Source organism: Neophocaena asiaeorientalis, unplaced genomic scaffold, assembly GCF_003031525.2.
Source record: "Neophocaena asiaeorientalis asiaeorientalis breed wild unplaced genomic scaffold, Neophocaena_asiaeorientalis_V1.1 scaffold251, whole genome shotgun sequence".
NCBI classification, from domain to species: Eukaryota; Metazoa; Chordata; class Mammalia; order Artiodactyla; family Phocoenidae; genus Neophocaena; species Neophocaena asiaeorientalis.
This window is the reverse complement of record NW_020173377.1, coordinates 5,531,684-5,551,025: the sequence shown is the minus strand read 5'-3', so window position 1 is coordinate 5,551,025 and position 19,342 is coordinate 5,531,684. Positions and strand designations below refer to the sequence as shown.

The following is a 19,342-nucleotide window of genomic DNA, read 5'->3' as shown; positions in this document are numbered from 1 at the left end:
CTCTTTCTGACTTACTTCACTCTGTATGACAGTCTCTAGGTCCATCCACCTCACTACAAATAACTAAATTTCGTTTCTTTTTATGGCTGAGTAATATTCCATTGTATATATATGCCATATCTTCTTTACGCATTCATCTTTCAGTGGACACTGAGGTTGCTTCCATGTCCTGGCTATTGTAAATAGAGCTGCAGTGAACATTGTGGTACATGACTCTTTTTGAATTGTGGTTTTCTCAGGGTATATGCCCAGTAGTGGGATTGCTGGGTCGTATGGTAGTTCTACTTTTAGTTTTTTAAGGAACCTCCATACTGTTCTCCACAGTGGCTGTATCAATTTACATTCCTACCAACAGTTCATGCTATATTCTCATAAATTGTAGTGAAGTTCTATATACTATACTTTATATTTGGGAACAAATAACTTGAGGGTCTTTTAGAATACTTAATGAAATATTGTCCACTTGACAAAAACAAATGATATTTGAGACTGTAAAATTATTTAATGTCCTTATAGTTGATGTGGGTAAGTACACAAAGCAAGTAAATTATAATAACTAATAGTTTTATAGGTAGTATCAAAATTCAAACTGGAGACTATATAAAATGGTGAAAAGATCAACAGCAAATGGATTTTTCCCCTGATATTTATTGACTTCTAAATGTGTGCCAGATACTACTCTAGGGGTTTTACATTTATTAACCCATTTAATCCCCATAGCCGACCCTCAGGGTAGGCACTGTTATTATCAGTAGTCATAGTTAAGGGAACCAAGGCATAGAGGGATAGGTAAGTTACCCAAGTTCACGCAGCTAATAAACGACAAACCTGGAATTCAAAAAAGGCAGTTTGGTTTTAATTTAAGTATAAATAGTGTATTTATAGAACACCTTGGCTTTCAATATTTGGAGAAGACAAAGAGTTGTGTTCTTCCAAAAAGACATGAAGCTGCACATTTTCCCTTGAATCAGGCTGACCTACCCTTTCCTGGTAAGAAGTTATGCTTTTGCAGATATTTCTTGTTTAACAAAGGAGAATTTACAAGACAAGTTTGAAACCTCTCTTAGAGCTTTTAAAACAAAAATATGAGGCCAATCTCTTGATATATAGGACCTTAGGCCATATATTTAAGAAACAAAGAGATTATATGAATGATCTTTGGCTAATGAAATACCTTATGGATTCTAGGAGATGTGACAATAAGGAAGATTTTCCCCCCAAATACATTGATGTACAGCACGGTTTCTCAACCTGGTTCTAATGACATTTGAGGCTAGATAATTCTTTGTTGTGGGGGCTGTCCTGTATATTGTAGGAAGTTTAGCAGTGTCCATGGCCTCTACCCACTAGATATTAGAAATCTCACCCCACCAGTTGTGACAAATGAAAATGCCTCCAGACATTGTCAAATGTCCTTTGGGGTGGGAGCAAAATAGCCCCTAAGTTGATAGCTACTGGTGTAGAGCAGGACGTATTCCTGTATGCTTTTTGGACATGGGACAGTTCACCTAGAGATTAGGAAATTGGTCTAAATAACTATAGTCATTTGCAATTGTGAGTTCCAATGATTTAGGAAAATTTCAGACCTCCTAGAGTTTTTCAAAGCCCATGTGAGACAGTATAAGTGACTTTGAGCTGTTTTGCATTGATTCAAAAATAACAATAAATTTAAAATACATATTCCTTGCTATAAGTTATGGGTTTTCTTTAATAACTGGAACTTAGAATACTATGCTTTTCATTAAGGCCTGGGAGGACCGTTTGATTCGAATACAAGAAACAATTGATGAATGGTTAAAAGTACAAGCTCATTGGCTGTACTTGGAGCCCATTTTTTGTTCTGAGGATATCATGCAACAGATGCCAGAAGAAGGGCGTCAGTTTCAGACAGTAGACAGACATTGGAGAGATATCATGAAGTTTTGTACAAAAGATCCAAAGGTGAAGTGTTTGTTTTCTCTGTTTCAGATAAAGGGGAATCTTTATTTTTGGCTATTACAGAAAGCATTTGGCTTTTTTTCCAAGTACAAAAATAAAACCTGCTCATTGTATACAAACGGGAAAGCTCAGAAAAATATAAGAAAGCATAGATAATTTTACTTTTCAATTCATAAGATACACTACTCATAACTCTTCAATATGTGTAGTGGAGCTGCTTCAAACATTCATTTAACTCACTTGGCTTCTACTATGTATACTCAGTGATCCCTCTTATAAAAATAAATAGTAAAATAAAATAAAATGAAGAAAGCAAGGGGGTGGGAGAGAGAGACAGAGAGAGAGAATGAATACAAACGAATGAGTTGCATGTGATTCACCTGAGTTTCTACTCAATGACTCTATATGCTTGGGGTTGATGGGAAAAAAGAGTCAGCAATTCTCTCAGTTGGTTTCACTTGCTATGTGTCTCTCCTAGTGAGTATAGCACCTTGTTGAGTGTGATTTTAATGTTGAGAGACAGACCATGCATTTTTCATATGCATAGTATACAGAGTTCATAGATATATATATCCACTTTTTAATCTGGTATTCAACTTAAGAAATAACGATTTGTTTCAATGCTGGATGAAAAAGTAGCTGTGCTGGGGACTTCCCTGGCAGCACAGTGGTTAAGAATCTGCCTGCCTATGCAGGGGACACGGGTTGGATCCCTGGTCCAGGAAGATCCCATTTGCTGTGAAGTAGTTAAGCCCGTGCACCACAACTACTGAGCCTGCACTCTAGAAACTGCGAGCCACAACTACTGAAGCCCATGCGCCTAGAGACTGAATTCCACAACAAGAGGATCTCCCGCTCACCACCGATGCACAGCAATGAAGACCCAATGCAGCCAAAAATAAAAGAAGATAAAAAAGAGAAAATCTAGCTGTGCTGAACTGTTGAGGGTCAATAGTACTGAAATTTATGAGTTTCAAGGATTTCCCTTACATGTTGACTTTAGAACCTTTGTAAGACATTATTTCTTATGGAACAGAAGTCAGCAGTTTTTCCCTGCAAAGGGCCACATGGTAAATATTTTAGGCTTTGTGAGGCATACAGTGCTTTTTGTAACTATTCAATTCTGCTGTTGTTGTAGTAAGAAAGCAGCCAAAGACAATATGTAACTGAATGGATGTGTCTGTGCTACATCAAAACTGTTATGGACAACTGACATTTTCAGGTACCATGAAATGTTATTCTTCTTTTAATTTTTGAACCTTTTAAAAGTGTAAAAATAATGCTTAGCTTGATGGCCATGTAAAAACTGGCAGCACACAGAAGCAAGAAGAGCTACAATCCTGCAGCCTATGGAACAAAAGCCACATTCACAGAAGAGAGACAAGATGAAAAGGCAGAAGGGCTATGTAACAGATGAAGGAACAAGATAAAACCCCAGAAAAACAACTAAATGAAGTGGAGATAGGCAATCTTCCAGAAAAAGAATTCAGAATAATGATAGTGAAGATGATCCAGGACCTCGGAAAAAGAATGGAGGCAAAGATTGAGAAGATGCAAGAAATGTTTAACAAAGATCTAGAAGAATTAAAGAACAAAGAAACAGAGATGAACAATACAATAACTGAAATGAAAAATACACTAGAAGGAATCAATAACAGAATAACTGAGGCAGAAGAACAGATAAGTGACCTGGAAGACAGAATGGTGGAATTCACTGCTGCAGAACAGAATAAAGAAAAAAGAATGAAAAGCAATGAAGACAGCCTAAGAGACCTCTGGGACAACATTAAATGCAACAACATTCACATTATAGGGGTCCCAGAGGGAGAAGAGAGAAAGGACCCCAGAAAATATTTGAAGAGATTATAGTCAAAAACTTCCCTAACATGGGAAAGGAAATAGCCACCCAAAACCAGGAAGCACAGAGAGTCCCATACAGGATAAACCTAAGGAGAAACACGCTGAGACACATAGTAATCAAATTGGCAAAAAATAAAGACAAAGAAAAATTATTGAAAGCAGCAAGAGAAAAATGACAAATAACATACAAGGGAACGCCCATAAGGTTAACAGCTGATTTCTCAGCAGAAACTCTACAAGCCAGAAGGGAGTGGCATGATATACTTAAAGTGATGAAAAGGAAGAACCTACAACCAAGATTACTGTACCCAGCAAGGATCTCGTTCATATTCGATGGAGAAATCAATAGCTTTACAGACAAGCAAAAGCTAAGAGAATTCAGCACCACCAAACCAGCTCTACAACAAATGCTAAAGGAACTTCTCTAAGTGGAAAACACAAGAGGAGGAAAGGACCTACAAAAACAAACCCAAAAAATTAAGAAAATGGTAACAGTAACATACATATCGATAATTACCTTAAATGTGAATGGATTAAATGCTCCAACCAAAACACACAGGCTTGCTGAATGGATAAAAAACAAGACCCATATATATACTGTCTACAAGAGACCCAATTCAGACCTAGGGACACATACAGACTGAAAGTAAGGGGATGGAAAAAGAAATTCATGCAGATGGAAATCAAAAGAAAGCTGGAGTAGCAATACTCATATCAGATAAAATAGACTTTAAAATAAAGAATGTTACAAGAGACAAGGAAGGACACTACATAATGATCAAGGGATCAATCCAAGAAGATATAGCAATTATAAATATATATGCACCCAACATAGGAGCACCTCAATACATAAGGCAACTGCCTACAGCTCTAAAAGAGGAAGTCAACAGTAACACAAGAATAGTGGGGGACTTTAATATCTCACTTAGACCAATGGACAGATCATCCAAACAGAAAATTAAAAAGGAAACACAAGCTTTAAATGACACAGTAGACCAGATAGATTGAATTGATATTTATAGGACATTCCATCAAAAACAGCAGATTACACTTTCTTCTCAAGTGCGAATGGAACATTCTCCAGGGTAGATCACATCTTGGGTCACAAGTCAAGCCTCAGTAAATTTAAGAAAGTTGAAATCATATCAAGCATCTTTTCTGACCACAATGCTATGAGATTAGAAATCAATGACAGGGAAAAAATTGAAAAAAACACAGACACATGGAGGCTAAACAATATGTTACTAAATAACCAAGAGATCACTGAAGAAATCAAAGAGGAAATCAAAAAATACCTAGTGGGCTTCCCTGGTGGCGCAGTGGTTGAGAGTCCACCTGCTGATGCAGGGGACACAGGTTCATGCCCCAGTCCGGGAGGATCCCACATGCCACGGAACGGCTGGGCCCGTGAGCCATGGCCGCTGAGCCTGCGTGACCGGAGCTCCTCAATGGGAGAGACTGCAACAGTGAGAGACCCACATACCACAAAAAAAAACAAACCTAGAGACAAATGACAATGAAAACACGACGATCGAAAACCTATGGGATGCAGCAAAAGCAGTTCTAAGAGGGAAGTTTATAGCTATACAAGCCTACCTCAAGAAACAAGAAAAATTTCACATAAGCAATCTAACCTTACACCTAAAGGGACTAGAGAAAGAAGACCAAACAAAAACCAAAGTTAGCAGAAGGAAAGGAATCATAAAGATCAGAGCAGAAATAAATGAAATAGAAACAAAGAAAACAATAGCAAAGATCAATAAAACTAAAAGCTGGTTCTTTGAGAAGATAAACAAAATTGATAAACCAGTAGCCAGACTCATCAAGAAAAAGAGGGAGAGGAATCAAATCAATAAAATTAGAAATGAAAAAGGAGAAGTTACAACAGACACCACATAAATACAAAGCATCCTAAGAGACTACTACAAGCAACTCTATGCCAATAAAATGGACAACCTGGAAGAAATTTAGAAAGGTATAACCTTCCATGACTGAACCAGGAAGAAACAGAAAATATGAACAGAACAATCACAAGTAAAGAAATTGAAATTATGATTAAAAATCTTCCAACAAGGGCTTCCCTGGTGGCACAGTGGTTGAGAGTCCGCCTGCTGATGCTGTGTACACGGGTTGGTGCCCCTGTCTGGGAAGATCCCACATGCTGCAGAGTGGCTGGGCCCGTGATTTATGGCCACTGAGCCTGCGTGTCTGGAGCCTGTGCTCTGCAACAGCAGAGGCCACAACAGTGAGAGGCCCCTGTACCGCAAGATAAAATAAAATAAAATAAAATCTTCCAACAAACAGAAGTCCAGGACCAGATGGCTTCACAGGTGAATTCTATCGAACATTTAGAGAAGAGCCAACACCCATCCTTTTCAAACTCTTCCAAAAAATTGCAGAGGAAGGAAAACACCCAAACTCATTCTATGAGGCCACCATCACCCTGATACCAAAACCAAACAAAGATACTACAAAAGAAGAAAATTACAGACCAATATCACTGATGAATATAGATGCAAAAATCCTCAACAAAATACTTGCAAACAGAATCCAACAACACATTAAAAGGCTCATACACCATGATCAAGTGGGTTTTATCCCAGAGATGCAAGGATTCTTCAATATAGGCAAATCAATCAATGTGACACACCATATTAACAAACTGAAGAATAAAAACCATATGATCATCTCAATAGATGCAGAAAAAGCTTTTGACAGAATTCAACACCCATTTATGACAAAAAGTCTCCAGAAAGTGGGCATAGAGGGAACCTACGTCAACAAAATAAAGGCCATACATGACAAACCTGCAGCAAACATCACTCTCAATCGTGAAAAACTGAAAGTATTTCCTCTAAGATCAGGAAAAAGACAAGGATATCCACTCTCACCACTATTATTTAACATAGTTTTGGAAGTCCTAGCCACAGCAATCAAAGAAGAAAAAGAAATAAAATGAATACAAATTGGAAAAGAAGAAGTAAAACTGTCACTGTTTGCAGATGACATGATACTATACATAGAGAATCCTAAAGATGTCATCAGAAAACTACTAGAGCTAATCAATGAACCTGGTAAATTTGGAGGATACAAAATTAATGCACAGAAATCTCTTGCATTCCTATACACTAACAACAAAAGATCAGAAAGAGAAATTAAGGAAACACTCCCACTTACCATTGCAACAAAAAGAATAAGATACCTAGGAATAAACCTACCTAGGGAGATAAAAGACCTGTGTGCAGAAAACTATAAGACACTGATGAAAGAAATTAAAGATGATACCAACAGATGGAGAGATATTCTTGGATTGGAAGAATCAATATTGTGAAAATGACTATACTACCCTAAGCAGTCTACAGATTCAATGCAATCAGTATCAAATTACCAATAGCATCTTTTACAGAACATTGTGGAGAAAAGGGAACCCTCTTGCACTGTTGGTGGGAATGTAAATTGATATAGCCACTATGGAGAACAGTATGGAGGTTCCTTAAAAAACTAAAAATAGAATTACCATATGACCCAGCAACCCCACTACTGGGCATATATCCTGAGAAAACCATAATTCAAAAAAACACATGCACCCCAATGTTCATTGCAGCACTATTCACAATAGCCACGACAGGGAAGCAACCTAAATGCCCATCGACAGACGAATGGATAGAGAAGATGTGGTACATATATACTGTGGAATATTACTCAGCCATAAAAAGGAACAGAATTGGGTGACTTGTAGAGACGTGGATGCATCTAGAGACTGTCATACAGAGTGAAGGAAGTCAGAAAGGGAAAAACAAATATCGTATATTTACGCATATATATGGAACCTAGAAAATGGTAGAGATGAACCGGTTTGCAGAGCAGGAATTGAGACACAGATGTAGGGAACAAACATATGGACACCAAGTGGGGAAAGTGGTGGGGGTGTGGGGGTGTGATGAACTGGGAGATTGGGATTGAATGTATACACTGATTCGTATTAAATGGATGAGTGGGGCTTCCCTGGTGGCGCAGTGGTTGAGAGTCCACCTGCCGATGCAGGGGACACGGGTTCGTGCCCCAGTCCGGGAGGATCCCACACGCCGCGGAGCGGCTGGGCCTGTGAGGCATGGCCGCTGAGCCTGTGCGTCCGCAGCCTGTGCTCCGCAACGGGAGAGGCCACAACCGTGAGAGGCCCGTGTACAGCAAAAAAAAATAAATAATAATAAATAAATAAAATGGATGACTGATAAGAAAACAATAAATAAACAAAAAAAATAGTGGCAGCACAGTGTATACAGATATCAAAGCATCAAGTTATATGCCTTAAATATATACAATTTTTATTTGTCAATTATACCTCATAAAAGCTGAAAAACAACAGCAACAAAAAAAGAAACTGGTAGCAGACTGGATTTAGCTCATGGGATGTAGTTTGCCAACTCATACCATAGATTGTTTATAGTTGACAGTTGTTAATGCAAAAATTAAATCACACACCAACCTAGCAGACTCTTTCCACATCATTCAAAACAATATAGGAGAAATGAAAATATGCATGACAATCATAATTTCTCATTTATAACTAGCATCTTTTGGTAAGAATATTTGTGATTTATTGAATTCTAATGGTTTTACATTATAAAAAAATTTCCTGACAATTTTCATAAACCTTTTGACACCTTAACATTTTTGACATATAAGTTAATGTTTAAGTCTTATCATCATATCTGATATATAAGTGCTGACCTGAACGAATTGGTCTCTTTTAGGTTCTTGCTGTTACTTCTTTAACAGGTTTACTGGAAAAACTGCAGAACTGCAATGAACTTTTGGAGAAAATTATGAAAGGCCTTAATGCATATCTTGAAAAAAAACGACTTTTCTTCCCTCGGTATGATGGATAATCAATTGTGCTATAATTAAAGCATTTTCTGATGTGTGATGAATTATAACTAAAACTTTTGTATTTGCATGTTTTTCCCTAGTTTTTTCTTCTTATCTAATGATGAAATGTTAGAGATTTTGTCAGAGACCAAAGATCCACTTAGAGTTCAGCCTCATTTAAAAAAATGCTTTGAGGGCATCACTAAATTGGAGTTCCTTCCCAATTTGGACATTAAAGCCATGTATAGCTCTGAAGGTGAGCGAGTGGAGCTGATTGCACTTATTTCCACATCTGCAGCGCGAGGTGCTGTGGAAAAGTGGCTCATTCAAGTAGAAGATTTGATGCTCCGGAGTATTCATGATGTGATTGCTGCTGCCAGGCTGGTATGTTTCCTAGGACTTAATGTATATCCTATATTCTGTAAATGCTTTCTTTTAGGAGGTTTTGAATGGGTACCAGTAAATGAACACTTAAGGTCTTACTATTTTAAGGCTTTTATTATTTTCTTTACTCTTTGTTCCTAACATTATTATTAAAATAATAATAGTAGTAAGAATTGATAATAATATGTGATTAAGTGCTACAAAAGAAAAAAGGTGTTATGAGAAAGAATAATAAGGTGTATATAATTTAGAATGGGGGAGGTGGGTTGCTAGTGATAGGCTTTTAGAGAAAGTAAAATTGAAACTGAGACCCAAAGATTAAGTAGTAACCAGATAAATAGCAAATGGGAGAGCACCTAAGTATCCTGTGTTAAGCCCCTGAGATAAGAAAGAACCTCAGACATGGGTGTTAAATGCATGATCTAGTTTACTTATTGCTATTTACACTCAAACAATTACTTAGAAACTCAAAATGAGATGAACCAACATTAACGGAGGATCTATAATATTTGAGAGAAATATAACATGTAGGCACTACATGTACCTCACTTTTGCTAATTCAATTAACCTAATCTTGAATGATAAACTTCAGTATATTTCTTCCTTTAGGATCACAAAGGAACAGTTGTGTAGCAAAAATGTCATTTAAAAAGGCTTTGCAGCCTTATATCCAGCAACTCACTTTATATGAGTGAGGAATCCTTTTCCTTCACCAAGAGCCCTATGAGAACCACCTTCTTGCAGTGACTATTCTGTTCAGCTTCAATGTTCCTGCAGATAAATCTTGACTTTTTCTCTCCTTTTTTTCTATTTATGATTCCAAACAAACCAAAACACATAGGAAAGAATCAACATTGTCCATGAAAGTATTTCCTTAATCCATATAGAAATTTACCTTCTATGTACCTAGCAATGGCTCATCAATTCTTTGAAACTCAGCCTTCTTTGAAACTTAGGTTAATTTGTCATTTGCATTTATCTATAAATATTGCTAATAAAATGCATTTTAATAATAGATATTTGTATCCTTATGTTTAATATTCTTATATCTAAGGTGGTGTCATTGTATTAAAAATATAGTTTCCAGGGGAACTCCCTGGCAGTCCAGTGGTTAGGACTCGGCACTTTCACTGCTGTGGCCCGGGTTCAGCCCTTGGTTGGGGAACTAAGATCCCGCAAGCTGTGCCGCGTGGCCAGTAACAAAAATATATATATATAAAGTTTCCTTTAGTATCGACTCTTCATACTTTGTTCTGCGGTTGTTTTTTTCAGTTTTTAATTTGGATCTGCTATTATCATTTACTTTTGAAACAAGTTATTTTTAAAAAGACTACCCCATCAATAAATCTATTTAAATGCATTTTGAACATAAAAATGTTAGAAGAAATGAAAGTATACTTTGAACTCAAAAGCATAGATTGTTCAGTTGTATATAAATGAACAAATATATTATTGTTTAAATTATATATGCTGGTCATACAAGTTTTTTTTTTAATTAATTAATTAATTTATTTTTGGCTGTGTTGGGTCTTCGTTTCTGTGCGAGAGCTTTCTCTAGTTGCGGCAAGCAAGGGCCACTCTTCATCGCGGTGCGCGGACCTCTCACTATCGCGGCGTGCGGGCCTCTCACTATTGCGGCCTCTCTTGTTGCGGAGCACACGCTCCAGACGCGCGGGCTCAGTAGTTGTGGCTCACGGGCCTAGTTGCTCTGCGGCATGTGAGATCTTCCCAGACCAGGGCTCGAACCTGTCTCCCCTGCATTGGCAGGCAGATTCTCAACCACTGCACCACCAGGGAAGCCCCATACAAGTTTTTAGATAAGCTATGGATAAATAATACAAGGGTTCTAGCTACTAGGTCAGTTTTCTACTAGATGGAATAGTCTTCTTTTCAATTAAATATTGGTATCAATATATATAACCTATTAGACTGATTTATTTTGTACTTTAATAAACCCTCATATTTCATTATAATAGAAGTAATATGTATTATATGTAGAAAATTGACAACTCCCCACATCAAGGAAACCTAAAATTCCTATGGAAAATAATTTCCAGAAGAATCAATAATCAAATCCTTCCAAAGATAACTGATTATTAACATATTTGTGCTCATCTTTCCATTCTTTTATAAATAAATATTTCAAAAATATGATTTGTAAAAAATTTTCAGGTCTTTTAAATAGTCATCTAAAATGTTTCATGACTACATTCTAGCCTACAAATGTACCAAATATTGCAATTCTTTATTGTTAAACATTAAGCTTTTTTCCCCTTTGTAAACTTTTAAACTTAGAAATGCATTTTAATTACTCAGGCTTATCCAGAATCTGCAAGAAGAGACTGGGTTCGAGAGTGGCCTGGCCAAGTTGTACTTTGTGTTTCTCAAATGTTCTGGACCACTGAGACACAGGAAGTTATAAGTAGTGGGACAGAGGTAAATCATTACCTTAAATAACATTCTTTTTAAATAACTTTCTTTTCTACATGCTATGTTCTTTTAGTTAGCTTATCTATTATTTGCAAAGGTAATCTTCCCCCCTATTTCTACATGTAGCATTAAAATTGTACAATTATTTAAAAACTTGTTCTTAATTTTTCTTATGCTTAGACAAAAATCACTCTATTCGAGAACTCATTTCTATATTGGGCTAAATTATGATGTCAGAATTGTTAAAGAGTAAATGCATGAAATACATGTTTTAGCTACTATATAACATTAGTTTAATTGCTTTTCTTATTTTGTAGGGATTAAAGAAGTACTATAAGGAACTTCAGGATCAACTAAATGATATTGTAGAGCTGGTAAGAGGAAAACTGTCGAAGCAGACCAGGATTACTCTGGGGGCTTTGGTTACTATTGATGTCCATGCTAGAGATGTGGTTATGGACATGATTGATATGGGTATGTGACTCTTTTTAATTTTAAAAATAAGATATAGGTAGCTTTTAGAAACAAGAACTTACACTGTATGTCTTTTTCTCTCTCAACAGAATTTATTTTATATGATCTTTTCCATAAGTTAGAAAACATGAATTATTTTAATATTTGCTGTTGTAAAGATGATAAAATACTTATTTTTCAAATTATTTCCATTTCAGGATTATCTGTCTTGTTTTACTTTATTCCTTTTAGGTGTCTCACATGATACAGATTTCCAGTGGCTTGCTCAGCTTCGATATTATTGGGAATATGACAACGCTCATGTTAGTATCATTAATTGCAACGTAAAATATGCTTATGAATACCTTGGTAACTCACCTCGACTTGTCATTACTCCTCTAACTGACAGATGTTACAGAACATTGGTATGTGTTTAAATTATTTTAATTCACACATTAAAGATTCCTTTTTGGTTTGGTGTCATATTTTCTTGTCTAAATTTAACATGGCTATCCTCATTTTATTCTCTTATCTGTATAGTTGAATACAGCTATCCCTTCCTAATCCCAAATTCCCTTTATGTGAAGTTATAGTAGTGAATATTTACTTCTGCGTGCTTTTGTAGAATACAAGAGTGTGTGAATTCTAATGTTTGAAAATCGTGAGTCACTCTCGTTGGGGATAATTAGAAAAAGGAAGGTACTGGAGACTTAAAGAAGAAACCAGAGCTTTGGAAAATGGTATCAGTTTTTGCAGTGGAGTTCTGGGAGAGATGCCAAGAAGATGAAGGAAGCACATTTGGGCCTTAGAACTCCAAGTTAGTTTTGTTGAATAGGAGAGGGAGAGCTGAAATGTAGGCAGGTAGTACTGAGGGCTGTGCTTGTTGGGAAGCTATGGAAGATAAAGCCATGACTACAGAAAACAACAACAACAACAAAGTGAAACCCTGGGAATTGCGTTGTCCGATAAAATACAGGACTTTCAAGTAAATTTGAATTTCAAATAAACAATGAATAATTTGTTAGTAGAAATATGTCCTAATTATTACATGGGGCATACTTATACCAGCAAATTATTCATTGTTTATCTGATTTTCAAATTTAACTGGGCATCCTGTATTTTTATTTGCTAAATCTGGCAATCCTACCTGGGAATTGAGGAGATGCATCAAGAAACACCAATCCACCTGTGCTGAGTAAGTAAATTAAAGTGTCTGAGTTTTCTGGAAGCAGAAATGAAATGGGGATTATTGGGCAAATGATTTTCTAGGGAATGCTCTCAGTAAAAAACCCATAAGGAAATGAGGAAAGCAGGTGGGAAAGCTAAACAAAGATGTGGTTTTGATGGATGTATGGCCTTAGCCTGATCTCATGGGGAGCATTAGAGCATGAATGGCATCTCAGGGGTACTTCACTTTAAGGCAAAGGGGTCTAGCTTTTCTATCCCTTTATTATCATTGGCTATGGTTCACTCCTGCGGCTGGGCGGGGGTTGGGGGGTGAGTAAGCTTTCAGGTGTTTGTGGGTAAGGGAGCTCCTATTAATTGAGGGCAAATCTCAGGAGAAAAGGACAGTTGTGAGCTATTTGTAGATGACTGACAGCAACTGGAAGGATGGATGCAATGACCAGTAAAAGAATCTGAGTAAGGTTCTAGTGCATCTATGATAAAAAGTTTCACCAAATCCTCTTTCTCAGGAAGCTACCTGAAGGCCAGACCACATCTGTCTTGTTCTCTGCTCTAGCAATTGACAAGTACATAAGTTACTCCCTAAATGTTTGTTGACTAAATGAATCTCAAGCTTCTGTGTCCTCAGACCTCACTGAAATCAGCTGTGAATTTGTAAGGTGGAGGCTAAGGACTTTGAGTTATATAATCAAAATCACATTAAACACTTGTATACAACACTAAACATTGAAAGTCTCCTATTATATTTACTATCCATAATAAAGGGAACACATTTGTAAGCATTTTTTGGAAATTATAAAGAAGGGAAAGACTGAGGTTTCCAGCAATCAAGTTAATGGACATTAACAGTATAGCGTTTACTATAAATTTAAGATGGGTAAAATATCATTGATATTGCCTTTATTTAATGAGCTCTCTCTATTGTTTTATTTTAGTAAATGTGAAAATATTTTTTTCATAGGTCTATCTATTAGTTTTTTAAATACTTAATTTTTTTAGAGCAGTTTTAGGTTCACAGCAAAGTTAAGCAGAAGGAACAGAGCATTCCCATATACCCTTTGCCTCCCCAAATGTACAGTCTTGGTCCTTTAACCCTATTTTATCTAAAAGGAGTTAAGTTTCACAAACTCTCATAGAAGTTTTCATGAAACAAACTTCATGGAGAGAGTTGACTGTAACTTGTATGCATATAAAAATTTCCAGCCATTTTTCTAGTCACTGTGGGGACCCAGAAAGAATTCAGATACTGCTGATGTTACTCTAAAGGAGCTTAAGGACTGGGACTTCCCTGGTTGTCCACTGGCTAAGACTCTGTGCTCCCAATGCAGGGGGCCTGGGTTCAATCCTTGGCCAAGGAACTAGATTCCACATGCATGCAGCAACTAACAGTTCTCATGCCACAACTAAGGAGCCCACATGCCGCAACTAAGACCCAGCACAAACAAATAAATAAATAAATAAATTTAAAAATTATTAAAAAAATAAAGGAGCTTAAGTACTAATTGAGAGGGGAAAAATGTACGTAGTTAACTGTAATGTGAGCGTTGCTGAACCAAATGAACCAGGTTCATTTGTCTGACTATGCAGTAAGCCAAATGCTGAAATGCTGAGGTTTGCAGCAGAGAAAGTGCTTATTCACAAAGCAGCCAAGCAAGGAGATAGGAAAACAACTCAAATATGCCTCTCTGAAGGCGAAGGGCTCAGGATATCTATGGGATAAAGCTGAGGTGTGGGGAGCATGGGGAAATGTAATTGAAAACAAGAAAAAGGTGAGGCAATCGTTGCTCTGTGCATATGCACCCAAGCCGTAGGCTTTTTCATGGGAGGAAAGCTCAGAAAGTAGCCTAGTTAGCATGCTCTGAGGGTGGAGTTTTTGGCCTCTGACATCAAAATGTCACCGAGTGGACCCTTGCCCATGCCCAAGTGGAGGGTTGATGGTCTTAACCGTCTTAATCAGCTCAAGCTTGATTTGACACAGTAGACTCCAAATATGTAAAAAGCAACTTGGGCAAACATCCAAATGCCCAGGCTACAGGACGCTTGGAGGATATGCCAGCTTTCGTAAAAACAATACAAGTGAGTCCAACCAGCGAAGGTAGGTCACAGTTTACCATTTATCAGTGGGTAACTGATAACTACTCTGGGTTTCACAAGGTTGAAAGTGATACTACTGGTTAGAGAAGTACAGAACAATGCTATGGGGATGGATAAAATGAAGAACATACCAAGAGTGGAATGCAACAGCGAAGGTGAATCATAGACAAAATTATATAGTAGGTCATCTGTTTATTTTCCCACTGATGGGCCCCCGCTTATGACCCTCACTTTTAGGTGTTTTCTCTCTTCGCAGCTAGCCGTAGAGGTTGTCATCATTGATCACTACAACCATCTCCATAACCACTTCTTTTTTTTATTTTATATTACTTTATTTTACAGGAGATGGAGCAATCTGCTCTTTTTTTTTTTTTAATTAATTGGTTCATTCATTCATCTCTGGGTGCATTAGGTTCTCATCGCTGCGTGCGGGCTCTCTCCAGCTGCAGCTAGCAGGGTCCACTCCCCGCCGCGGTGTGCAGGCTCCTCACTGCAGTGGCCCCTCCGGGAGCTCTAGTTGTGGCACACGGGTCTAGGCACTCCGCAGCATGTGGGATCTTCTCGGACCAGGGCTCGAACCCGTGTCCCCCGCATTGGCAGGCAGATTCTTAACCATTGCACCACCAGGGAAGTCACTCCATAACCACTTCTAATTAAACTTTTCTGACCAAATGTTAACACTTCAAGGCTGGATTCTCTTTGTTTTTAAAGGCAAATGGGATACACATGAAGTATTATAAGATAAGGAGACTTTGATGCAGTTTCACTTTTTTTTTTAGAAAGAAAAAAAAAGAAAGAAAGAAAGAAAGAAAACTGCTTTTTCTTTGTGCAGCTAGAAAATTGAGTGCTAAAAATTAACTGAATGATGTATTACTGCCTCTCTGAAGCTACAAATAAGACTAAATCCACTTTATAAGCAATTGTCCTATTATGGGGTTTTTTGTTTGTTTTCAGTTAAGCATGGATTTCTCTTCACGTTTATTTTTCTTTTCAGATTGGTGCCTTCTATTTAAACCTTGGAGGTGCTCCAGAAGGGCCAGCAGGCACAGGAAAAACTGAAACCACCAAGGACTTGGCTAAAGCTCTTGCTGTACAGTGTGTGGTATTCAACTGTTCAGATGGGCTAGATTATCTAGCAATGGGAAAGGTAAAGTTACATATTAAATGTTACAAATTTACAGCTAGGTCAACCTGGATAAACTGAAGCAACTCGTTTAAAACACTGTGGTTTAAGCATTACTTGACCTTTTTTTTTTTTTAGGGGTAAAGACGTTTTTATCCTTGGGGCTTTTATTAACTGTCACTTTTGACTTAAAAAGGTTAAATTTTTGTTTTATGAGCTTCCTTGGTGGCGCAGTGGTTGAGAGTCCACTTGACGATGCGGCGGCGGACTCTCAACCCGTGTTCGTGCCCCGGTCCGGGAAGATCCCACATGCCGCGGAGTGGCTGGGCCCGTTAGCCATGGCCGCTGAGCCTGCGCGTCCGGAGGCTGTTCTCGGCAACGGGAGAGGCCACAACAGTGAGAGGCCCGTGTACCGCAAAAACAAAACAAAACAAAACAAAAACCCAAAAAAGGTTAAATTTTTGTTTTAACAAATGATGCCCTTTCCTACGAAAATCATCTCCTTTTTTCTTGTCCTCAGTTTTTTAAAGGATTGGCTTCTTCTGGTGCTTGGGCTTGCTTTGATGAATTTAATCGAATTGAATTGGAAGTGCTGTCAGTGGTAGCTCAACAGATCCTTTGCATTCAGAGAGCCATTCAACAGAAGATAGAAATGTTTAGTTTTGAAGGGACAGAACTTAAGCTCAATCCAAACTGTTTTGTAGCTATTACTATGAATCCTGGCTATGCAGGACGTTCTGAATTACCGGATAATCTTAAGGTAATATTTTTTTAAAGAGTGTAAATTTGGTAATCAAAAGTAACAGCATAATCTACTCAAAATGGTATAATTTTCTCACATGTATTTGTAATCTCCCTTTTACCTTTTCCATCTGCTATAAGGTAAACCTCTAAAAACTTTTTTAGATGTCTAAAAAAAATATTAGAGTACATAAAACTGTTAAAGTGCTACTGAAAAAATTACAAAGTTAATGAAAAGGTGCTTCACTGGGGGAGTAAACTTGGATATCAACACATTATCTTTGGGTGCTTATGCTCAGCTTTAAAAATGGTTTCCTTTATGTAAATAATATATTTCATTTATTATATACTTCAGGTTCTTTTTAGAACAGTGGCTATGATGGTTCCGAACTATGCCCTCATAGCAGAAATCTCCCTCTACTCCTATGGATTTTTGAATGCAAAACCTCTGTCTGTGAAGATAGTAATGACCTACAGGCTCTGCTCAGAGCAGCTCTCATCACAATTTCATTATGACTATGGAATGCGAGCAGTAAAAGCAGTTTTAGTGGCTGCTGGAAACCTAAAACTAAAATTTCCAAATGAAAATGAAGATATACTTGTAAGTATTAAATATACACGTTGTGAAAATGTAGAAAGTGTATCTGTAGAAAGATAACTTTTTCAGCAAGGTTGATCATGAACTATAGATAGGCAGATAAGAGAGTTGTTGCTTAGGCAGATAAGAGAGTTGTTGCTTTGAGCCTTTTTACATGGGGTTGAAATGATAGTTTTGAGGTTCTGTTTTTCATTATACTTTGTATGAATCCAAGGACCATTAGGTTTGATAAGTGTAGTATTGGCTTTTTAGTATGGGGATTCCATGGAACCATGTAAAAGAAACTTTGACTTTGGTGGGGTGGGGGTGAAAGAAGGGCAAATACTGGCACTTAACTTATCTTGCACTTTTTGGATGGTTTTAGCTTCTTCGATCAATTAAAGATGTAAATGAACCAAAGTTTTTATCACATGATATACCCTTATTTAATGGAATAACTAGTGACTTATTTCCTGGTGTTAAACTTCCTGAAGCTGACTATCATGTAAGTAAACCTGTGAGAATGACTTGTTCTGCAAATAAATTCATCTGGTGACTCAATAGTTTTCCAAGTTTTATTAAATGAGCGACTTATTCTGTTTGGAGGATAAACCCCTATTTTGGCCACTTTAATTAATGAGGAAGAGTAAATTTTAGTACCTTATGTTGTATGATAGTAGGGTTAACAAGATTCAGGTCAAAGATAATGTTTATTGTAAGAGAATACATATTTTATTTCCTATCTTGTGATTTATAATATTTACTACTATGTATACAATAATACTATTATATACCTCCACAGGTAGAAAAGTTGATAAACTGAAAGTGGTAAAACATCCTATAGTTTTTTTGTACAGCAAAGTGATTCAGTTATATATATATATATTTCGGATTATTTTCCATTGTAGGTTATTACAAGATGTTGAATATAGTTCCCTGTGTTATACAGTAAATCCTTGTTGCTTATCTATTTTATGTATAGGAATTTATATCTGTTAATTCCAAACTCCTAATTTATCCCTTCCCCATCACTTTCCCCTTTGGTAACCATAAGTTTGTTTTCTGTGTCTGTGAGTCTGTTTCTGTTGTGCATATAGATTCATTTGTATTATTTTTTAGATTACATATGTGAGCGTTATCATATAATATTTGTATTTCTCTGTCTGATTTACTTCACTTAGTATGATATTTCTAGGTCCATCCATCTTGCTGTGAATGTTAGCCTTCTTTTTTTTTTTTTAAATCTTCAAATTCAAATACTACTATACATCCTATGGCAGAATCAGAATAAGGTGATTCTAGGCTGTTTTCCAATACCAATAACTAATTCTCTGATTCTCTAGACACCCACTGGGTGTTCAAAAATTAAATTCAATTCTGACACTAACTGCCTAGAGTTAGTGTCAGTCCTACAAGACTGCCTCTCACTTCATACAGAAGTCTCAAGTCCTGGCCACCTGTACTTCTGACTGACGGGCTATAAACCAGCGGTTTCCCTGACCCCTCCCCTCCCAGGTTTAATAATTTGCTAGAACAGCCCACAGAACTCAGGAACACAATTTACTTCTGCTTACCAGTTTATTATAAAGGATACAACTCAGGAACAACCAAATGGAAGAAATGTATAGAGCGTGGTATGGGCAGGTGGCAGCGTGGAACTTCTGTGCCCTTTCAGGGAGAGTCACCCT

The 19,342-nt window shown here is 37.1% G+C and overlaps 1 protein-coding gene across 1 annotated transcript in view; it reads left to right on the top strand.

Moving 5' to 3' along the window:
• Positions 1-19,342, top strand: part of DNAH12 (dynein axonemal heavy chain 12) — a 226,941-nt gene that overhangs the window by 97,481 nt on the left and 110,118 nt on the right. Inside the window, exons 21-30 of the mRNA XM_024746372.1 lie at positions 1,747-1,941; positions 8,553-8,674; positions 8,769-9,051; positions 11,368-11,487; positions 11,799-11,955; positions 12,187-12,359; positions 16,208-16,360; positions 16,857-17,096; positions 17,433-17,678; positions 18,040-18,159. Coding sequence (XP_024602140.1) covers positions 1,747-1,941; positions 8,553-8,674; positions 8,769-9,051; positions 11,368-11,487; positions 11,799-11,955; positions 12,187-12,359; positions 16,208-16,360; positions 16,857-17,096; positions 17,433-17,678; positions 18,040-18,159 — 1,809 coding nt within the window. The remainder of the gene's footprint in view (positions 1-1,746; positions 1,942-8,552; positions 8,675-8,768; positions 9,052-11,367; positions 11,488-11,798; positions 11,956-12,186; positions 12,360-16,207; positions 16,361-16,856; positions 17,097-17,432; positions 17,679-18,039; positions 18,160-19,342) is intronic.